At 39.5% G+C, this 22,024-nt stretch overlaps 1 protein-coding gene across 1 annotated transcript in view; it reads left to right on the top strand.

Annotated features, from left to right (window-relative positions):
- Positions 1-1,922: 1,922 nt before the first annotated feature.
- Positions 1,923-22,024, top strand: part of PIK3CG (phosphatidylinositol-4,5-bisphosphate 3-kinase catalytic subunit gamma) — a 33,184-nt gene continuing 13,082 nt past the window's right edge. The window contains exons 1-6 of the mRNA XM_066550819.1: positions 1,923-2,020; positions 7,818-9,833; positions 13,977-14,042; positions 14,148-14,373; positions 18,290-18,393; positions 20,618-20,764. Of these exons, the coding sequence (XP_066406916.1) occupies positions 7,830-9,833; positions 13,977-14,042; positions 14,148-14,373; positions 18,290-18,393; positions 20,618-20,764 (2,547 nt within the window). The 5' untranslated portion in view covers positions 1,923-2,020; positions 7,818-7,829. The remainder of the gene's footprint in view (positions 2,021-7,817; positions 9,834-13,976; positions 14,043-14,147; positions 14,374-18,289; positions 18,394-20,617; positions 20,765-22,024) is intronic.

Genomic DNA, 22,024 nt, shown 5'->3' with positions numbered 1-22,024 from the left:
ATTGCAGATAACACTACGTTGACTTATAGCTATTTAAAAAATGTTATACAATTCTGGCTGAAATCAACACAAAACGTGTCATTTGCTCTGGCTGTAAATTATCCCCTCTATAATTGTCTTTTGACAAATGACAGTTTTTTATTCAGCTGCTCAAATCTCCATATGTTTGTGCATCCCCAAATAAAGTCCACGGATTTTAACAGGATTAGTTGCCAAACTGGCTACACTTGTGTTCCCGGAGTGATCCATCTGGGGATCCAGCCAAAAACAACAAAAAAAGACTTCCTATTTTGATAAGGCCTTTAACTGTCTTTTAAAGCATTCAGCAATGCTGTGCAAAGCTGAACTGCTTCGACAGATATTACCCATTGTACCAGGCAAAACCAAGCATGAAGCGAGTCTGCACTGTGTTTCCCCTATGCTGCACACACATCACATGGAAGTTGTTGAAGGCTTTTGCTTTGCTTTCATGTAAAAGGGAACTTGAGGCCAGTACAGTTATGATGATTCCTTACAGACACAGCTCATTGTAATGGATATTCATTTTGAAACAGAGGTTTCTCTTTTCTGCTTCAGGCTGGTATGATTCTTAACATCACACAAATGATTTTTTTAGTCAAAAGAATCCATCCATGCTATAACAACAATTATCCAACTTTTTATAATAGCATCTGTACATGTAACAGACTAGTTATTTCCTTCTGGTATTATCTTTCTATAGAAGTTTAGAATGTGTACCTAGAAAAATTACAATAATTTTTAAAGTCTTTGTGGCAACTTATGGCCTTGTAGAGTGTTTCCTGAAGATGTAACCTTATGCCAGCATAGCTTTCAGGGCAAGTGTGTGTGTTCTGTGCCATACAGAGTTCACCTGTGAATCTCATTGCAAGATCTGGGTCAAAAAAAGTCTCAACATAATAATGGAAAGAGTTTTGCTGTTCACTCTGAAGAAGAGCTGTGGAGACTGTAACACTCAGCTCCATTCAGAGCCAAACAGACAGCAGCCTGAATGGGGAAAGAGTGGTGAGGGGGAGTTGTTTGTTTGTTTGAATTCAATGTGAATAGTTATGCCTGAGCTGCAGTTGGAGTCTGGCACTGTAAGGCTGATGAATTAATCCTCCTGCTGTGGGCAGCCTTGGCACAGCCTTGGCTGGAATACTACTATGTCCAGTTTTGAGCACTGCTTTCCAAAAAAACAAGTGGCCCAATTGGCAAGACCCCAGAGGCGAGCTACAGGAATCACAGGAGGTCTAAGGAACATGACCTAAAAAGGGAGATCCAGGACTGCCCGTCTGGAGATGGAAAAATAGTAGAAAAACAGCTAACACAGCAAATTCAAATAAGAAAGTAGCTGGAGGGGAGGAAGGAAGAAAACACCCTAACTGAATAAGAGGAATAAGACAAGCGAGATGCTCAGTCTGTAGGAGAAGAATTTTAATCAGACAGCATGAAAATCTTTGCTAAGCAGAAGACCACCACGCTGGAGTAGGTTGCCATCTCCAGGGGTTTTCAAGGGCAGTTTAGACAAACTAATTTGTCCCTGCCCTGAGGTGTGGGGCTGAAGGAGCTGTCAGGGCTGGCCGGGCAGGCGGGGGTCGCTGCAGGAGTGCCATGGGCAAGCCGGCCGTGGGGCCCTGGGCAAGGAACACCTCGGGAAGCTGCTCCCAGGGAGGTTTTGCTGCCGGAGCTGAACCAGGACACGTCGTGCGTGCCTTGTGCTGACTGAGCCTCACCGCGGCCGCAGTGCTTTCACCCCAGCAGAGGCTCTGTGCGCGCTCCGGCCGATGCGGCCGGGCCGGGGCCGGGCCCGGGCGCCCGAGGCCGCGGCGGGGCCGGGCGGGGCGGGGAGGCCCCGCTGCCGGTTCCCTTTTTGCCCGGCGTGTGATTGGCGGCGGCTCCGGAGCTGCCTCTGCCACCGGCTATGGAGCCTCCCCGCCGGCCCCCGGCCCGCGCCGCTTCCTGCTGAGGGAAACACCTGTCCAGAGCCGGAGCCGGGGCCGGAGCCGGGGCCGCCGCTGCGGTGAGTAGCTCCGTGCCGGGGGCAGCGGGGGTCGCGGCGGATCCCGCCCCGGGCCGGCGCTGCCCGAGGCCCGGGCTCGCAGGTGGTGCCGCGGCTCCGCTACCCGCTCCGGCCGCGGGCGGACCCGCCCCGGCCCCGCGCCCGCCGCAGGGCGCCCCCGGCCCCGGCAGCCCCGCAGCCCCGGCGGGGCGGGCGCGGCGAGGTTCACCCTCCCGCGGGCGGCGCTGGCCGCCATCTCTGGGCCGGGGCGGTGGGCCGGGGGCGGGAGGGAAGGAGGGAGGGAGGCGGCCCCGGCCCGCTGCTCCCGCCGCCTCCCGTGTCCCGTGCGCAGAGCCCCTTCCGCAGGGTGTGCGGCTGGCCGGGGGCGCCCCGCGGTACTGCCGGCACTGCCGAGCCCCCCGTGCTGCCCGGTCTCTCGCGGCCTTGGTCCCGCCTCACGTCATGGCCCGAACAGGAGTTAACGAGTTTGATGCCAGACCCGCTGAGGAAGCTGTTGGAACGGTGAATGGAACAATGCGAAGTGAAGGATCACAGTAGACAGTTCCCTCGAGTCTTGAGATCAGTGAGTCAGCTACGCTACAACACGGCTTTTAAACAATAAGTAACTGTTTCCTCCTCCAACAAATTTCTTGTGTCTATCTGATCCATGTAGACCATGAAACCTGTCCACACCACAATCCCTTGAAATAATAGCTGAGGGCATTCGGGAGTTGGTAGCTGGTGAAGATTAGATCGCTCAGTTAACAATCAGTGTGGGAAAACCGGGTCCACGTTGACAGGCACTGTCTAAATAGTGTGTCCCGTCAGGAACAATAGCAGCGATCTCTGGGTTTTAAAACTCTGTGAAGTGTTGCTTCCAAGGTGGATTACTTTGAGATTACTACTACATCACTTGTGTAACCCCAGTTAACTAGAATTTTGCCGAAATTCTTACCTAAATTTACAGAACCAGCTAGGAGTTATTGTTTTTCCCAGGAGCCCCAAATAGATAACTCATATAGAAACTAAAGGTGGTGAAGGCAGGGCATCCCGAAAATGCTACAGCTGTAATTGCAATCTGATTGACTCCTCAGCCTCCCGACCAAGCTGTGTCTGCTGGCTCATATACTTTTGATGAGGAACGTGGCTGCATTACCTGTAAAGTTGACTTGCTAGTGGGAACCTGCAGTGATTTATTTCCCATTAGTGCTAGTAGTTGTTAGAGGATCTGACAAAGAAATTGAGTCAAGTGGTACTTTGTTGTTGTGTTCACACTTGAAATGTTAGTGCTGTATCTTACCTGTGAAGTTCAGCACTGGATCACTGCAGGTGTAGGGAAGATGTACTCCTGTCCAGCAAGTGGAAAGTAATGCCCTGCTACACAACAGTGTGGGCAAGTAGATGTTCCAAGCAAGGCTGCTTGGAAAACGTTGAATCTTGTCATAGTAATTTTGGTTTTTAAAATTTATCTTTCAAGTGAACTTCGTCTAAAACTCTGAATGTAAGCTTTAGTGTTGTATTAACATAAGCATGTAAATTCTTGAATTTATATAAGTTCATAAATAAAAAGCAAGGTAATTCTTACTCTGGTAGAGAGTGCTTATTTTCTTGAAAGTTAAGTTGTCTGGGAAGAAGTTCACACTAAAGTGAAAAGAATAATTTTGAAATAAGGTTTTCACATGATGGATTAAAACAGAAGCAGGAGCTAATATAGAATAAGCATGATAGTAACTGGTAGAATTTTAACATAGTCTTAACAGAGCAGTCAAGATTGACAACTATCCTAAATTTTTTGTAGCAAATAAGTAATAGATCGTAATACCGCATTGTCTTTTTAAAGTAAATTTCAGCCAGTTTTTTCAAATAATTTGATGACTTTATTCATTAGTGTATCTTCTAATCCTGCTGTGAATCATGTTTCAGTCTCAGTTATGCTTAACTGTACTGGCTCCATTCCCTTTCCTTCTCTTCCATCACTGCCCACCACTCCTGCAAGTGTTGAGTCAGATAAAGGAACTGATCCAGCTGAAAATTAACCAGTTTTTTTGCTGGTTTTATTATGATCAGGTTGCTGACCTGAGTGATGAGATAGAAATACAACTGGAGACAAAGGCAAAACTGATTGCTTGTCTTAGTTACCTTTTACAGGCCCATCTTTTCTTTCTCCATTGGACCCTGTCAGGATTTTTAGACCACTGTAGGATAGTTCTTGTAATACAGGGATATTCAGGGCTGATGAGGCTCATTAGAATTAGAAATGAAACACAGTGATTTTTTTTTCCCTTTTTTTGGGGTGTTGTTGCAGTGGAGTTTTTGAAGTGTCAATATTGCAAGTAAAGCTTAGGCATGACTAAGGATTTAGGAACTTGATGTGAAATGATTTTTCATTATAAATATCAAAGTTTTATGATTCATGTGCATGAGGAAATATGGTGTTGCCAGTGGATTAGCAGGAAATGGATACTACTTGGTGTCACCATAAGAATGGGTCACTGCAGAGACAGATGAGAGACAGCTGTCGCACCAAGAACTGCCTTCTGAAGCTGAGGAAAAGGGGTCAGAGCAGAACTGGGGATGGATATTGGGTTGGAATGGACTAGACATGACAAGTACAGCCAAATGAATGCAGGAGAAAAGACAGCCTTGTATGGGCAAGGCAGCTACAGAAGTGCCACACATTTCTGTGCTGTGTCTGATGCAATTTGGGGGGGGGATATCTGAACCCACAGAAGTGTTGTTCTACCTGCCTTTATAAGTGGATGAGAGTGTGAAAGGATTGCATTCACTGAGAAATGTACAGGTCTGCTGCATGAGGGAGAGATGCTGCCTTTGCTTGTCTTGATGGTCTTGATCTATGGAGTAGTGGTAGAAAAGCTATTTGTATGTATATATGTTTGAAGAATTAATCCTTAACTGCATGACTCAAGGAGCAGGCTGAGGACATTTTAAACCACAAAGTTTTCCTAGATCTGCAGAACCCAATGAAATTGAAATGACTCCAAGTTTAGTTAATGGGGCAGCACAATGACTTTTAGAGGAAGGACTCTGCAAAAAATTTATATTGCCTGTTGGCATGAAAAAACCTTAATACTAGTTGCTTATGTCTAAATGAAGAGAAATATATGACTACATTGTATTTTAGAATTGAGATGAGAGAGAAGCTTCGTGTGTAGTGCTGAGATGCTGCAAAGGCTGTGACTGATGGATGCTGACAGGCTGAATGTGGGTGGAGGATGAGTTTTGGAGGTGTCTTGGCCAAGATGGGTAGATTTCATGTCAACAACAAAATGTTCAGGTAACTTCACCACTACCTTAAGAAAATTCAAATACTGGCTTTAAAAGATAGAGGGATCTGGGACAGAGTGTGTTTTCTCCAAACTGACTTTCTGAGAAAAATAACCTCTAAAAAGAAAAGATCTTAGCTGACAAGCAGAGTGATGCTCAGAGAGAGAAGAGCTGTGTCAGTCGTGGACGGTATTTTCTGCTTTTCAATCTTGGCAGAGTGTTAATCAAGCCTGGCATGTTGGAGGCAGGTAACATACTGTCAGATTTTTTTGCCAATACAGAGGGAGGGGTTATTTTTCACATTTTTATAAAAATGTGTCTTATAAATAGGAAACATGCATATGTTTAAAAAAAAGGCACTTCACTGTTGGTAGACAACCTTCCAGCTGTTTCATTTTTTTCCCTTCTTTTCAAGACTCATCATTCTTGCATGATATCTACCACTGTAGGATTTGTACTGCTGGTTGCTCTTCAAAAGATCAGTATTCCACTGGAAAAGGCATAAGGAAAAAGGATGAAATTAGAGGGTTTTCTGTCTTTTCTTTCTGTTTTGTACATGTTTTCCATAGTAGTTTTTTTCTGTGGGGATTATTTTTTTAGTAAAAGAACAGCACCTCAGGTTGTAGTTAATCACAAGAATTAGGGTTGAAAGTCTGGTTTGATTTCTTCCTGAATCTAAAGTCGCCATTTCTAGTGGATTTCACTGTGTGTTTGTAATCATAAATGAATGAGTTAAAGATATTTGGGGTAAGGCTGCCCAGTGGTTCTGCTGCTGAGGTTACCATGCAAGATCCTTGGCATATACAATCTCTTTGAGATGCCTGTATGGAGACTGGCTTAAAAATCTCTAGTGAATTTAAGTTGGGAGTCCTTAAATGGCTATCACCATGCAAATAAAAATCATGCAACATTGCATATTTAGTTGTATTATTATCTACTATTTGTATTTAATTCTTTTGGGAGTTAATCTCTTAAAATATATTTGGTTTAAATATCTTATTTGAATTAATTAAATTTTATTGCCCAGATTATTCTTGGCTATTTTTAAAAGGTTCTAAATATGTCTTCTGTATGTGTGTGTTAAATTTATGTACTGTTGGTGTGTTTTTACTGTTGTAACAGGAAAAGCATTCTGACTTCTTTTAAAATGAGCAATCATATGTATAATCAACTTGGTTAAAACTTCCTTCCTGGTAAGTGCAGAACTTCCTTTGCATCTGGGTATGAGACCGAGCAAGAAAAGCAGAACAGCTTAAACAAAGAAATCTTTTGTGTGAATGATCTTCCTTTAAAAAATAGGAACTACAAAAATTAAACCAATGAATAATCTTCAGCAATTCAGCCTTGGTTTTATAAGCAGGTAATATTTCCTTGTACTTTGTCAATTATAGAGGTGGTGTGTCCGCAGTCGCTGCTTTCTGGAACTCAAGAATTTTAGTTAACATGCTATGTTGTTTGAATTTAATCTTTTATATTTTTATCTGCTTCTTTTATTATCTGCTAGGGCATCATTACACTGGCTTTACTTTTCTCCAGCAGTTAAGGATTTTATGTGTAGAAAGTGTTGCTTGGTAAAGAAGTTCAGTATGTTGCTGTAACTTGGCTTTTGCGAGTGCACTCAATCAGCACTGAACAATTTCCACTTCAATATTGGTCAATAGAGATTAACTGAGAAACAATACTTTTTGTTTACTGAATGCTGGTAAGGTAGGCTACTCATGTTTAATATTGTTTTACTGGTGGTTTAGGTGTGATTTGATGTATAGGGTAATAAATCAGCATCAGCTTGGGAGATTTTCCTTCTGTAACAAACTAATAGTTCATATTGGCAATGTGTACTTTGAAAATGGATGGATATTATCAGTCTGGGGAATTGATTTATGTAAAAGAAGCACATCTAAGGACACTCGCCTTGAATTTAGATGCACTTTAAATATATCTTCAGAAATAGTCCCTGACTTTTGCATCCTAAGGGCTGTTTTTTAGGTTGAAGTCCTGATTCCTCATCACTCAAAAGAGAGGCAGAGAAAACTGGGAATAAGCTCATGTCTGTCCAGACTGCAAATAAATTGCTTGTTTTGTTACTTTCTGCCATTCCTGCAGCTCAGTGGGACTGCATTCTATTCATATACAGGAGTGTGCCTTTTGATTTCTATGAAAACCCACATATGTTAACATCAGCAGCAACAAAACAGATGAGGCAGCAGAAGAATCAGTGCTTGATCAAATAGAAGCAAGAACTAATAAATATGGAGATTGCACATTCAAACTGCTTATCCTCAGTAAAATCTGGGCAGGATGTTTAAAACCTCTTAAAAAATTACTTAATCCCTGGAGAGTTGGTTCAAGGTCTTTTATTTATATTTGGTATTGAATTGAACAGGTTACATCTGAAGTGGTTCATGTAAATCAAGTATTTGTGACCAGAAATTAAGGGGAAGTGTAAATACAAAAATGTATATGAAAAGTTAAAAAGTAAGAGAAAAGATAAATGTAAATGAGAAAGTAATGAAGTAATTCTATGTTTTGCTAGATTTCTTCTGGCATGGAGTTGGGGGATCATGAACAGCCCGTTGTTATGAGAGACGAAAACAAACGAAGGAGAAGAAGAATGAAACCTCATTGTACATCGAGTAGTTTTTCATCCATGGAACTGATACCCATTGAGTTCATTTTACCTACAAGCAATAAACATACTAAAGCACCAGAAATGATGTTACTTGAAATAGCTGGCAACTGTACAGTGGAGCAAATGAAGGCACAGATTTGGATGCGTGCAATAGAGACGAGTCAAACCACAGACTTCTACCATGCATTCACCCCAGATCAGTTTATTCTGCAGTATCAGAAGAAAGGGCAATGGTATGAAATTTATGATAAACATCAAGTGTTACAGACATTGGACTGCATACTGTACTGGAAGGTGTTACAGAAGAAGGTAGGCAAGATCTATGTTGTCCAGAAACAAAAACCATCAGAAGAAGTTCAGGAATTTCAGCGGCAACTTAATGATTTGATTGGTTATGATGTCACTGATGTAAGCAATGTACATGATGATGAACTAGAATTTACCCGGCGCAGATTAGTCACTCCACGAATGATAGAGGTAGCCTGCAGAGATCCTAAATTATATGCAATGCACCCATGGACTACATCTAAGCCACTCCCAGAATATTTATTTAAAAAGATCACTAATAATAATATTTTCATAATCATACATAGGGGAACAACTAGTCAGAAAATTAAAGTGTCAATAGATGACACTCCAGATATGATTCTCCACAGCTTTTTCACAAAAATGGCAAAGAAAAAGTCTTTGATGGACATTCCTGAAGATCATAGTGAGCTGGATTTTGTTCTCAGGATTTGTGGCAGAGATGAGTACATTACCGGAGAGACACCAATTAAAGATTTTCACTGGATAAGACAGTGCCTTAAGAATGGGGAAGAAATCCACCTTGTCCTCGACAATCCCCCGGACCCAAATGAAGATGAGGTTCAGAAGGAAGAATGGCCCTTGGTGGATGACTGTACAGGAGTTACAGGGTATCATGAACAATTGACAATAGATGGAAAAGATCATGAGAGGGTCTTCACTATCTCTTTGTGGGATTGTAATAGGAAATTTAGAGTGAAAATAATTGGCATTGATATCCCAGTTTTACCAAGAAATACTGATCTTACTGTGTTTGTAGAGGCTAACATTCAACATGGGCAGCAGCTCCTTTCACAGAGAAGAACTTCATCAAAGCCCTTTACTGAGGAGGTTCTGTGGAATATTTGGTTAGAGTTTGATATCAAAATCAAGGATTTGCCTAAAGGAGCACTCCTGAATCTTCAGATATACTGTGGCAAAGCACAGGGACCATCTGCAAAGACAAACCTGCAGTCACATGAATCCTCCAACTCTGATGCAAAATGCAAAACCCAGCTTCTCTATTATGTAAATCTTTTGTTGATAGATCACCGTTTCTTGCTACGAAGTGGGGAGTATGTGCTCCACATGTGGAAAATTCCAGGAAAGGGGGAAGAACAAGGAAGTATAAATGCAGACAAACTCACATCAGCAACTAACCCAGATAAAGAAAACTCCATGGCTATCTCTATTGTGCTGGACAAATATTGTCACCCAATTGCCTTGCCCAAGCACAGGATATCATCAGACCCCCAGGGGGACAGGACCCGAGCTGAAATGCCCAACCAGCTTCGCAAGCAACTTGAAGAGATCATAGCAACTGACCCACTTAATCCACTTTCTCCTGAGGACAAAGAACTGTTGTGGCACTTTAGATATGAGAGCATAAAGCACCCCAAGGCATATCCTAAGCTGCTTAGCTCTGTGAAATGGGGACAACAAGAAATAGTGGCCAAAACATACCAGTTGCTAGCTAAAAAAGAGGCTTGGGATCAGAGCACTTTAGATGTTGGACTCACAATGCAACTTCTAGACTGTAACTTTTCAGATGAAAATGTCCGAGCAATGGCAGTTCAAAAACTGGAAAGTTTAGAAGATGATGATGTTCTTCATTATCTTTTACAGCTTGTGCAGGTAAGGTGTATTTGCATTCCTGAACTCTGCCTTCCAGGAATACATTTGCATTACCCCATAATTTGCATTTCCCATTTTAGTAGGTCTTGTTAGTATTCCTTAGTTTTGAAGTCTTCAATGTTTTGTCAAAGCAGTGGTAGTAACCAGATTAGTGTAAAATACACTTTCTTACTTTTTGTCTTTTGCCTTTATTGATGTTGTTGTGGAACCATTGCCTTGTCTTACAATTTCTATCTTGTGTTTACAGTAGTAAGTTTTTCTGGAAATTGTTAATGCCAGCACAGCTATGATGGGAGAAAATCCTAACTGTGCTGTCTGTAATCCTGTTCACATTGGGTTTGAATCACACAGCACTGAAGAGTCATTGACTGACTTTACTGGTAGTTTAGAAAGAGTGTAGATAGAAAGAAAGTAAATGCAGATGTTGACATGGGCAAGGCCTGAAGCAAAATCTGGGGTTGGGTTTTAGGTCAAGAATGCCAGTGTAATTACACAGTATGTTGCAGCAACTTCAGTCTTGTGCTGTTAAGGGGAGCAAATTTTTTAGAAACTTCCCCCCCCGCCCCCCCCCCTAAATTTTGAAAGTAGCTCAAGAGTTGATAGGACTACATACTAAGATTAAGTCCTTCTGGGAACTTGAGTACAAAATTGTGGTTCTAATGGCAAGGGATCACTGCTATATAGATTTGAAGGACTTTGTGTGTGCACATCTGCCAGATCAAACATTGGGAAGGTTTGTATCAGTTACACAAGAAACTGATATAAACCTTCCAACTTGGTTTGGTTGCTTTTCTGTCAACACAATGCCTTCAGTTGGCAGTGGCAAAGTCTCCTCTGGTGTCTGATGGAAGATGTAACCTTGTGTTCTTCTTGGTAAGCACAGCCTCTGGAGCCAGGTGGGGCTCTGTTTTGCATGGAAAGGCTGGTATCCCTCAGAGCAGGAAATCCTTTTTTTCAAAGAATCATAGGACAACATTCAAAATTAAAAAAAAAAAAAGGAACTACTGCAGCTGGGGTAGCAGCTTTTTATTTCTGCAGCTTCAGAGAGAGCTCAGAATCCCAGGAAAATGAAGTTAGTATTTCAGATTTTGCTGCACATTAGTAGTGCTTTAAACAAAGCCTTTTTAGTCCTGTCTTTGCTTGTCTGAAGATGAGGCAGAATTTATGCACTTCTGCATTAACCAAAGGAGTCGCTGCGGTTACCTCATTGGGCCTCCCACGTTGCTGCTGCTATATATATGCTTGGCTTCTGAGCTTTTGCTGTCTACATGTGGCTCAGCAATTTTATTCACTTTTTTTTATATCTAAATTAGGAGTTTGGGGTGATGATTGGTTGCTATCAAAATGCCTGAGAAAATAGGGGAAATACTGGGCTTGTTTCCATCTTTAAAAAAATTGTTTGTTTTCAGGAAGTGCAAATCTGGTGAGTTTTAAAAAGAATAAACCTTTCTAACAGTTAAATAAAATATTGTAGCATAAAATCATAGTGACTTAACTTCACTGTGTCACTTTTAGTTAGAGATGTTGTAAGAAATAATGAGCTTACCCTCCTTAAAAATGAAAAACATGCTACATTCCAACTTTTACCTCTCTGCTGCTTTCCCTATCTTTATTTCTTAGCTAACTATGGAACATAAGCTGTCAGCATTCTGCAGCAAAGTTTTGGTATGACAGTGTATTTAAAATCTACATTTTTCAGAGAGTGGATGTTGGCCATACCTCTGCTCCAGTGGATGCATCTCTTCTGCAAATGGTTGTCACTTTTCAAATGCTTACCTTTATGAAAGCTCTGTGGCTTATTTCACTCTGCGCAGGATATTCCCATTTTTTCCTCTTTAGAGTTAGAAATCAAGCATTTTATTTCCCCACAGGTTATTTCTAATAGAAGCAGCCACACCATAAATCAACCTATTGAGCTTCCTATAATGTCTGTTCTTCTGTGTACAGTTGATAAACCATGGATAGGATAGTTAAAATGCAACAAAATTCTTTTTAAGATAAACACTGATGGCTGTACTGCATGTATGTGGCAGTGAGTAAAAGCCTTCTGCTGAACTGACAAGGAAAAAGTACACACAGGTCAGTGCCAGCAGACATTTTTTTCATGGCCAGCTTTTATTGTTGCTGTGCAAAAGCTGATATTTGACTTTGTGAAGAAAAAATGTCTGGACTGTTAAAAATAATTATCCAAAACATCAGCTCAATAAGGATGGTCGTAATGCATTTTTTAATATTGTTTTATGTTGAAATATATTTGCAAGTTCAATAAGGAGGTTTTGTTTTGAAGTAATGGTTGGTTGTTTGGCTGTATTTCAGTCTTAACTTGTTTTTCAAGGTTATGTGAACATCAGGCGTAGTATATACCAGAGTGAGGTTTATAATAGGCTTTCTTGGAACTGTAAGAAAATCCATTTGAATTTATGTGATAATTATTGCTTTTGGGCACCTTACTGCAGTGAAAATTAATTTTTATTAAAAACCCTTCATACCTCATAATCTCATACACAAAGTAAAAGGATCTATATATTGTTATATTTGTAAATTCTCATTGTCTTTCCTAAATAAGATGATGTTGTTTGGGGATATAAAACAGTACTGCAGACAGTCAAGACAGTTCTTGCAGAATTATGATACAGGAGAAGGGCAAGTCTGGTGCTTGCCTTTTTTGTCTGTCTGGTGCTTAGCTTTCTTGTCTGTCTCTTAGCCAGCAGCTAGAAAGAACGTGTCTTTGTGACATTTTTATAAGCTGCTTCATTGGAAATTTGACTTAATTGTTTTTTTCTTTTGATTAAACCCACAGAATGATTTGCATTTCAGAAATCATGTTGATATTTTAATAATAAAAATGCAACTATGTGCCACAGTATTTGTAAGAGTTTATAAAACTAAGATTTGTTTGATGAATTTAGCAGACCTTTGCTGATGGCTTGGTTGCTTCTTTGCAAGCTGCAGACCACAGTGATCTTGAAAGAGCCATTATATTCTGTTGAATAACTGTTGCTAGAGGTTTGCATACTTTGTTGCTTCTGAAAGCTGAGCATACTACATGCACCCAGCTCTCTGCACATCCCTTTGTTTTCCCCTAATCTCCCTACAGGCTGCTTCCTGGCACTCTGTTTCCAGAACCTGAAGCCATTCAGCAACCCCCTTAGTCCATGACAGGGATTTTGTGACTCTGATTCATAGATTGTATGCTTCTTATTTCTCCTTTGTTTCTGTGGGATATAAGTGCATACTTTTTTCCACCATTAATCTGAATACAAACCTTCTGTAAGCTTGAATTCCTCAAGCAGCATGAAAGAAGCTGCTGGAAAAATGAGTTGAAGTGGAGAAGTTTCCTGGTACTACCCGGAATCTGGAAGTGTGATGGTTTTCTGGTTGGTTATTGGGATGGAGAATAACAACAACAACAAAAAAATTCCATTACTGGCACTTGAAAATAGTTGTTGGCTTTCTCCTCCCACCCCCTTTTTTGGCAATAGCTTGGAAATGTCTGTGGGCTTGGATGGAGGGGAGCAGCTCTTGAAGGAGAAAAAATACATCTGTTTTCACAGTCAGTAAAAAAAAGCTCTGGTGAAGTCTTCCTCTTAATTGTACTTCATTATTGCAGGATGTGTATCAGAGCTTTTAATCTGTCATTCATTTATGGAATAAAGGCCAGGTAAGTACTCTGAAAAGCTGCTCCTGTATCCTGCTTTTTCTGGGGAACCCACCAGGGAATCCTGATGCCCTAGTCTTGAAGTAGTGAATGTTGACCAAAATCAGTATTTTATTATTGAAACATTTTATTTAAGAGCTATTACAAGCACATTATTCCATCTGTCAATAATCATTTCAAGCATTCTCAGTATCAGTCATGCTGCAAGCTGGTTTCTGATCTTGCTGGCTTTTGCCAAGAATGACGTTGCTTTCTGCATATGCTCAGGTTGGACTCTCTGGTTAGGGAGTTGTCACATTAATAATAAACCTGAAAAAAACCTGTTGCAAACAAAATGTGCTTCTTGAAACAGACAGAGAAGCCTCAAAAAGACCTGCTTTGTTACACATTTTCTACTCTTGCAGCAGCCTAGATGTCACTGTTAAGTGTTAGCAGTGGGATCTTAAATTTGTTAACAACATTTCTTTTATGTTTCTATCACTCAGGCTGTGAAATTTGAGCCATATCATGACAGCGCATTAGCCAGATTTTTGCTGAAACGTGGTTTGAGAGTAAGTACTTCAAAATATAGCCAACTTATGCTAAAGTTGCTGGCATTATTGAAACCCTTTGTCAAGAAATGAATGCTAATTTGTAGTGTTTTTCTTTACCTGTAGAACAAAAGAATTGGTCACTTCTTGTTTTGGTTCTTAAGAAGCGAAATTGCCCAGTCCATGCACTACCAACAGAGGTTTGCAGTCATCCTTGAAGCCTACCTTAGGGGCTGTGGAAAAGCAATGCTGCACGATTTCATGAAGCAGGTTCAAGTAATTGAATTGCTGCATAAAGTCACAATGGAGATTAAATCAGTTTCTGCAGAAAAGTATGATGTTACTTCTCAAGGTATTTGCTTACAGGCATTTCTTTGTTGTTAATGTTGTTTTTTTCTCTTCGGATGTGAAAAACTAGGCAGCAAATTGTACTGTTCATTAAGAAAATTGGGGATAAATTGCTGACAAAGGCATAATTTTTACTTCCTTTAAAATGTGACTGTAAGTTAATAATGATTGAACCAGTAATAGATTTGTTTGCTCATTTCACCCCAAAAGGGGAAGAATATCAATGTTCTAGTCACCCAGTATTTTCCAAGCTTTGGCTTATCTTCTTGAACCTCAAGCCATGCCAACTGGGAAACAGATAAGTTCTTGTACTTTAGCTGAATGCCAGTGCTGAAAAAAGACACAAATATTAACTGGAAATTAAAAGTGAGACTTGCCAAGAAATACAGCCTTCCTCCAAACTCTCACTGGAAGATTTTTGGCAGGAAGGTCAGGGAGGAATCCAGTCCAGCCTCTGCTATGCCATGGAAGTATCTGGTGGATCAGGCGTGAATGTACAGGGCGTGGCTTTGAGCAGTCCTGTCAGACAGATACTGTATTGCTATTTCCAGTTCTTGCAAGCACTGCTTTGGAAGCCACAATAGGGTTATGCAGTGCCTCTTTACCTCTGGCTTTTGCCTGCCTTTCCCCCCACCCCCAGCTTTCTTAAAAGCTTGTTTATCCTCATTCCTGTTGCTTGCTTGGTGTTGGGAGTAAGTGCGAGAGGATGTATGACAGTATTAAAAGTTCTAAAAGCTGTAGAGAGACCACCTTTTCCTGCATGTTCAGCCTGGTATGCTCCAGGCCAGGAAGTCCTTGGATGGGAAAGCTTTTCCACTCTGGTTATACAGAAGTGACTGTGGTGGTGTTTCAAAAGAGATTAGAAGAAAATATGCATTTATTCTTCAATATATAGTGTAAAATCTGTTATGTTACCACATAGTGTGAGTTAAGATACTTACTAGAGCCCCATATAAAACACTTTTTCTAAACAACTTCCTAATTTTTTCTTAAAATATTCTATAACCAAAATGTATTTAGTCAGAATTGCATATTTTAGAAAGAAACTATACAACCTTGCAGATGTACATGTCTGTAAGAGCAGTGGATTCTATAATACATTATCTTTGAAGGATATGTGGGCAAAGAAGAAAAGCTTCAAGAGAAAGCAATCATATTAACACCCACCAGGTTTTGAAGTTAAAGAATCTTTGGATGTAATGTACAGCAGAACACTGAAAGATGACTTATATAATTGACATTTTCACTGAATAAGGCTTCCTGAAACTGTGGAGTGTCCTAATAATTCTATATCTAATGTAATTTATTCTCTGAGTATTGAGGACATAATTTTTTCTACAGGCACTCTCTTCTTCTTATATTTTTAAAAATGTATATCCAAAAATTTATTCTGTAGGTTATTGCTTCTTTTTTGTCCCAACATTTCTAAGTTCATCGTTGTTCATATTTTCTGTCTGAATGTTTTATCCTGTTCCATTTCATTCTGTCATGCAATCTCATCTTATTCTTGTATATATATTTCTCCAATGTTTGTGGATTTTCTGAAAAGAACAAATTCCTTCCTACTAGGTCCATACTATTCCAGTAGCAAACATGGTCAAACTGTTTCTTTCACTTTTCACTGTAATCTCCTTGCTTGTATTTGAAGATAGCAAGTAATAATAAATAATTTCATAAGATGATAATATTACATCTTGCATGGGATTATCTGCTTTCATCACCCTCTGAGCTAGATGATGTTTTTTCCCAAGAATGTGTCTATGCAGCTGTTTCATTGCTTAAAATGCACAACACCTTGTTCTTGAGCCAGATCAACTTGAAAGTGGTTTTAGCAAGTGCCTTTACTTGTGTTGTAAAATCAGCTATTCCTAATCTTTTGTAGCTTCAGTTGGTTTGCTTAGTTTTCAAATTACATTACATCACATTGCAATGAGGAGACTTACTGAGCTAACAGTAAACTCTAACAGTAAAGTGTAAACAGAAACTTTCCTAGATAGCTGTCTAGGAAATCTATAGTTACATTTTAGAAAGCTGTTTCATTATCCAAGTTACTGTAAGTTAGGTGCTTTTGAGAGGGCAGGGTGGAGTTGTTAGGGTTTTTTTGCTTGATTGGTTTGTTTTGTGTTATTGTTTGTTTGGGTTTGGGATTCTTGAGGTTTTTTTTTTTTTAAAAGTGTCTAATTTTAAAGCCCACTTGTTAGCTTCTGTATATTGCTGCTAGATTTACTTTTTACCAGAAGTGATACTGTGTTAGTTGCCAGGCACTGCTAGTAGTTCTTTTCTAAACCCTCTAGGACAGGTGTAACATTTGTGTTCTGTGAGTTATCAGCAATTCATTTGGCTTGACTTTCTTAATTTGATAGCAGTGTTTGAACTGTCCTGATTTTTGTCTAATGTACACTAAGAGCCCAAAAAGTCTGTGTCTTGGGCTGCCTCAAAAATAGCATAGGCAGCAGGTCAAGGGAGGTGATTCTGCCCCTCTACACAGCCCCTGTGAATGTGGGAATGCAGTATTCCATGTGGAATACTGCATCCAGCTCTGGGCCTCCCAGGACAGGAAAGACATGGATCTGCTGGAGTGAGTCCAGAGGAGAGTCACAAAAACAATCACAGGGCTGGAACACCTCTCCTGTGAGGATTGTTCAGCCTGGAGAAGGCTCAGGAGACCTAACATCAGCCTGTCAGAGCTTACAGGGAGTTTGTAAAAAAGGTGGGGGACAAACTTTTTAGTTGGGCCTGTAGTGATAGGACAAGGGTTAATGATTTTAAACTTAAGGAGGACAGATTCTTACTGCACAAAAGGAAGGCTTTTTTTTCTTTTTCTTTTTTTTTGGCTTTTTTTTTTTTTTTTTTTTTTTTTTTTTTTTTTTTTTTTTTTTTTTTGATGAGGGTGTTGGCACTCTGGAACAGGTTGCCTAGGGTGGTAGAAATGTCCCATGCCTCCATGTCTGGAAATATTCAAGGTCAGGTTGGATGGGGCTCTGAGCAAGTTGAGTTGAAGATGTCCCTGCTCATTGCAGGAGGATTGACTAGATAGCCTTTAATGGTCCTTTCCAACCCAAACTAATCCATGATTCTGTGATTCTATTTTACATGTCCAGGTCCATGTTTAGCTTTATCAGTAGGATTTTTTTTTTCTCTTTAATTTTTATATACAAAATTACTTTACATGTATATACATCCTCTGCTGTGTAGCTACAATTTCCTTTAGGACAGTGTTCAGGTCTTTGCCCTAATGCAGGGTAATCAGTAGTGTATTGCTTATGCTGCTGACACTCACTGGCTGAGGTGAAAAAAATACATCATGCATTGTATAATCTGTACTATTCTAAGTTGAAGATTCTGGAGCTTGAGGTTTTATTAATTAAGAGATTGCATTTAGGTATGATCATTAAAATTCTTGTTCATAAAAATATAAAGCAAAATTTCTTCTTACAGGAATGTGAGATTAAGAAGGCTGCACTATGAAACCAGTTTTAGGAGGATAGGAAATTCAGTGTCTCTGTAGTTTGTCTCCTTATGGTTACAGAGCAATTGATTCCAGAATTCAAAAGCCATGAGTCTGTCTGCATTTCTTGTCAGTTATGAGGGAAAATACTTTTTGGTGTGTTGTACTGTGTTTTGTTTTTTAAACAAAAGCTGACTTTTTAATGTAAACTCTTACTGTTCAGTGGCAGAGAAGGCACAAGACTTCTGAGGTGTTTGAAGACTTTACATTTAGGTATCTGAAACAACCCTGGCCATTTTTAGTGCAAATTAAAGAGTTTTCCTCCATTCCTTGAATCAGGAGGAAAGCAATTTAAAATGGCAGCTAAACAGAGCTTTTTAGCCAAAGTATAATGCTCAATGAATTTGATTACCTATAACCTTTTTGCCTTCCAGTGTTTGATTTCATTGTGTTTTCTTTCTTGTAATTGCAGTTATTGCACAGCTGAGACAAAAGCTTGAAAAATTACAGGGCAGTAAACTTCCAGAAAGTTTTAGAGTTCCATATGATCCTGGGCTAAGAGCAGGAGCACTAGTGGTAAGTATATTCTGACTTCATACAAATAATTTTTAAAGAAAAAAATATTTGCAAGTATGTATCTCTTGGTAAAAAGTTTGCTAATATGTCAAAAGGTCTTATTTCTGTGTGGACACAGAGACATTGCATGGACTCAGTAGGTTTTTGTTCCCAGAGGTATTATTATTTTTCTAAATGTAAAAACATGCCACCATGTGCTAAAAAAATTGCAATAAACCATGAAATCCTAATCATTAAATGGCAATTATACTTTTCTTTTTCCATTAGTTGAGTACAAGATTTAACCAGATAACTGACTTTTTTTTTTTTAATTAAATAACTGTATAAAACTCTTATCTGATTCAGGGTCTTTGGGATATTCAGTTTCCATTCTTCCAGTTACTTTCTCTGTCTTATCCTGATTCATATCTGTCACTAGGTTTGGGTCCAGACCTTCATCATACTGACAAAAAATATCTGCCTCAGCTATTTCTGATTTTTCAGTATCTCTGTATTGGTTTTGTTAGAAAGTACATTATGATTTTCTTAGAAATACATTAAGAAACACTTGGGTTTTTCTGTATTGCTGCCTTCAGTTTTGTGGTGAGATTGCAGTTGTGTATGTTGACTCAGAGTTAAAAAAAGATTCATAGATCAGCAGATGTGTAGTGAGAGGAAATTGGATCATGCATCTAAAATGCAATGTGAGGTAAAGAAGCACAGTCAAGATCCTTGGACTCACTTCATGTGCAGCCAGGACCCTGCAAGGAAAGAACCCCTTAATTTTCTCCTAGCTAAGGACAGACAAACCATCCAATTTTAGGAATTGCCAATTGTTCAGGCATTGATTCTTTTAAATAAACCTGTGCCTTGGAAGACAGGCTATAAGCTGGTCTGTCTTCAATCTGAGATAATGAAACACCTTTCAGGTGAGCATGGCTGAAGCACTGTCAGTACAGAAGCCAATTCAGACATTTCTTATTCAGAAGTAATTTGTGATTTCTTAAATACTATTTTCTTGTTAGCATTTTGTATATTCTCTTTAGTCTTCTTTTTTTTTTTTTTTGGTACAGAAATCATCAACAGCTTGACAGAAAGCAGAAAGTAGGTTTTAAAATAAAAAAGATTTCTCTGGATTTTCTAGTTTCCCTTCACTTAGGAAATATTCAGTCCTACCAGGACCTTCCTAGATGAACAAAACAATAGATTTACAAAGGAAGGTAGCTATGTCCAAAAATGGATGGGTTAGCTTTTCTTTTTCCAAACTATATGAATAAAAACGTTTGGTAAAACCAACTAAGCTTTCATTTAATGTTCATTCTAACAAGTACTGTTTGTCCATAATCTTCAAAACCTAAAATTTTTTAAGTCTAAACCAAATATTGGAAACAAAATCAGAGTTTCAAATAAGTTCAAAGATTTTAAAAGTTCTTTCCTTTTTGAAAATAAGGATGGTAAAAACGATGTTGTTTAAAACTACAGGCTCAGAATTTCAGTAGATGAAATATGAATATACTAAAATACTCCTACATCGTGAATTCTATCTGCTCTCAAACACTGATGTGCACTTGCTATTTTTTTTAAATTTTAGATGGCTTTATTGTACATAGAAATGTTCAACAATGAATCAGGAATTCCAGAATAGAAAGTAAGACATACTACAGTTGTCTTAGCCGTAGTAAATGAAAAAAACATTTTAAATACTGCAGTTTCAAGTCTGAATTTATCAGTATTGAAAATGTAATAAAACTAAATAGGGAATCTATCATCTTATGAATAATTACATTAAATTTGTTTCAAAAATGCCATTTCCGCCATGAATTTGAAGAAATTGCTAAGGGAATCGAATCAAGCAATCTGGAATCTAGTTGCTAGAAGTCAGAAGGGTGGATGATGTGGTAAATTGCACTGGACAATGATTATGTTCTGGTTTTGCAAAGCACCTGCCAAAGTGCAGTTGTGAAGGTCCGTATTTTCCAGGTTTGTCAGAATCTCTATTCCTGTTTTAAATTTGTCTGAAGCAAGCTAAATCCAGTTTTGGAGAGTTAAAATACACTTTTTCCTTTATCATGGACAGTGGTTAAAGTTGTGCAGGTTTAGAGAGGCTTTGTGAGGCAACTGAACTCCATCCTTTACATCTGCTTTCAGTGTGTTGTTTGTGGTAGCTGAGTGGAAGCTGGTAAACTATTCTGTTAAAAAGGTTTCTTGGGCTGGCATCAGGAAACAGTAAATGTGTCTTTCACAGATAGAAAAATGTAAAGTAATGGCGTCCAAGAAGAAACCCCTCTGGCTTGAATTTAAATGTGCAGATCCAACAGCTCTGTCAAATGAAACCATAGGCATCATCTTCAAACATGGAGATGACCTCCGTCAGGACATGCTAATTTTACAGGTATGAGAGCTAAACCTTATAAAGATAACATGTATCTTTTAAAATACTTTTAAATTTGCTTTTCCAAAGTGTGTATACCTTGTCTTCACTGACCATATGAAATGCGAGGTTGTCTTTTGTATTTAAAACTCTATGGCAAGGCTGACATCAGCACTTGCTCATCTTTGTTGTACTGTGTTATGGATTAACCCTGGTGGGATGGAAAAAGAGGAGGAGCAAGAAAATTTGTGAATTGAGCTAAAAGTGGTTTAAAAAGCAAAGGAGAAGTGGAAGAACCAAGAAGGAAAACAAAACAAGGGATGCTAAGGCAGTCACTCCATATCCCATGGGTGGACCAGTTCCCAGCCAGTCCCTGCACAAAAGATGGTGAACCTACATAAGCCCTTGCTCCCTGTTTTATTGCTGAGCATGGCATTGTTCAGCATGGAGTATTTCTTTGGTTGGTTCAGGTCATCTGCCTGGTTGTGTCCCCTCCCAATCTCTTGTGCACCTCAGTCTAGTCAACAGTGAGGTGGGTGAGAAACTGGCAGCCTTGGCACTCAGCAGACACTGTTCAGCTGGGACACGGGTACATCAGTGTGTTCCCAGCACTGCTTTGGTCACCCCCTAAACCACAGCACACTACAAGCTGCTCTGAAGAAAAGGAGCTTCATCCCAGCCAGACACAGTGCATACTGTTACCCTGGCTTTTCCTGCCATATGCCATACATATTTCACATTTTTGTGTTCTAGAATGTGGCGGTGTTCGCAGGGGTCCCAGGATGAGGGAAGAGATGAGAATCTTGACTCCATGTTTCAGAAGGCTGATTTATTATTTTATGATATATATTAAAAGAAAATTATATACTAAAACTACACTAAAGAAAGAGAAAGGATTTCATCAGAAGGCTAGAAAAGAATGATAATAAAATCTTGTGACTGACCAGAGAGTCCGAGACAGCTGGACTGTGATTGATCACCAAGTAGAAACAATCCACATGAGACCAATCAAAGATGCACCTGTTGCATTCCACAGCAGCAGATAATTATTGTTTACATTACGTTTCTGAGGCCTCTCAGCTTCTCAGGAGAAAGATCCTAGCAAAAGTATTTTTCAGAGAATATGTCCATGACACTAGAGACAGAATCTTATTTAGTGCAAGATGCCCTGTTTCTCTGATGGAGTGTCTTTATCATTTATTTATGCAATGGGTGAAGTTAGCAAATGAAAAATCAGTAGCTAGCATCACTTCTGTTTCGGACAACTGGTTTGTTAGGGCT

Source organism: Molothrus aeneus, chromosome 5, assembly GCF_037042795.1.
Source record: "Molothrus aeneus isolate 106 chromosome 5, BPBGC_Maene_1.0, whole genome shotgun sequence".
Lineage (NCBI taxonomy): Eukaryota > Metazoa > Chordata > Aves > Passeriformes > Icteridae > Molothrus > Molothrus aeneus.
Note: the sequence above shows the minus strand (reverse complement) of the source record. Positions and strands in the feature narration are given on the sequence as shown.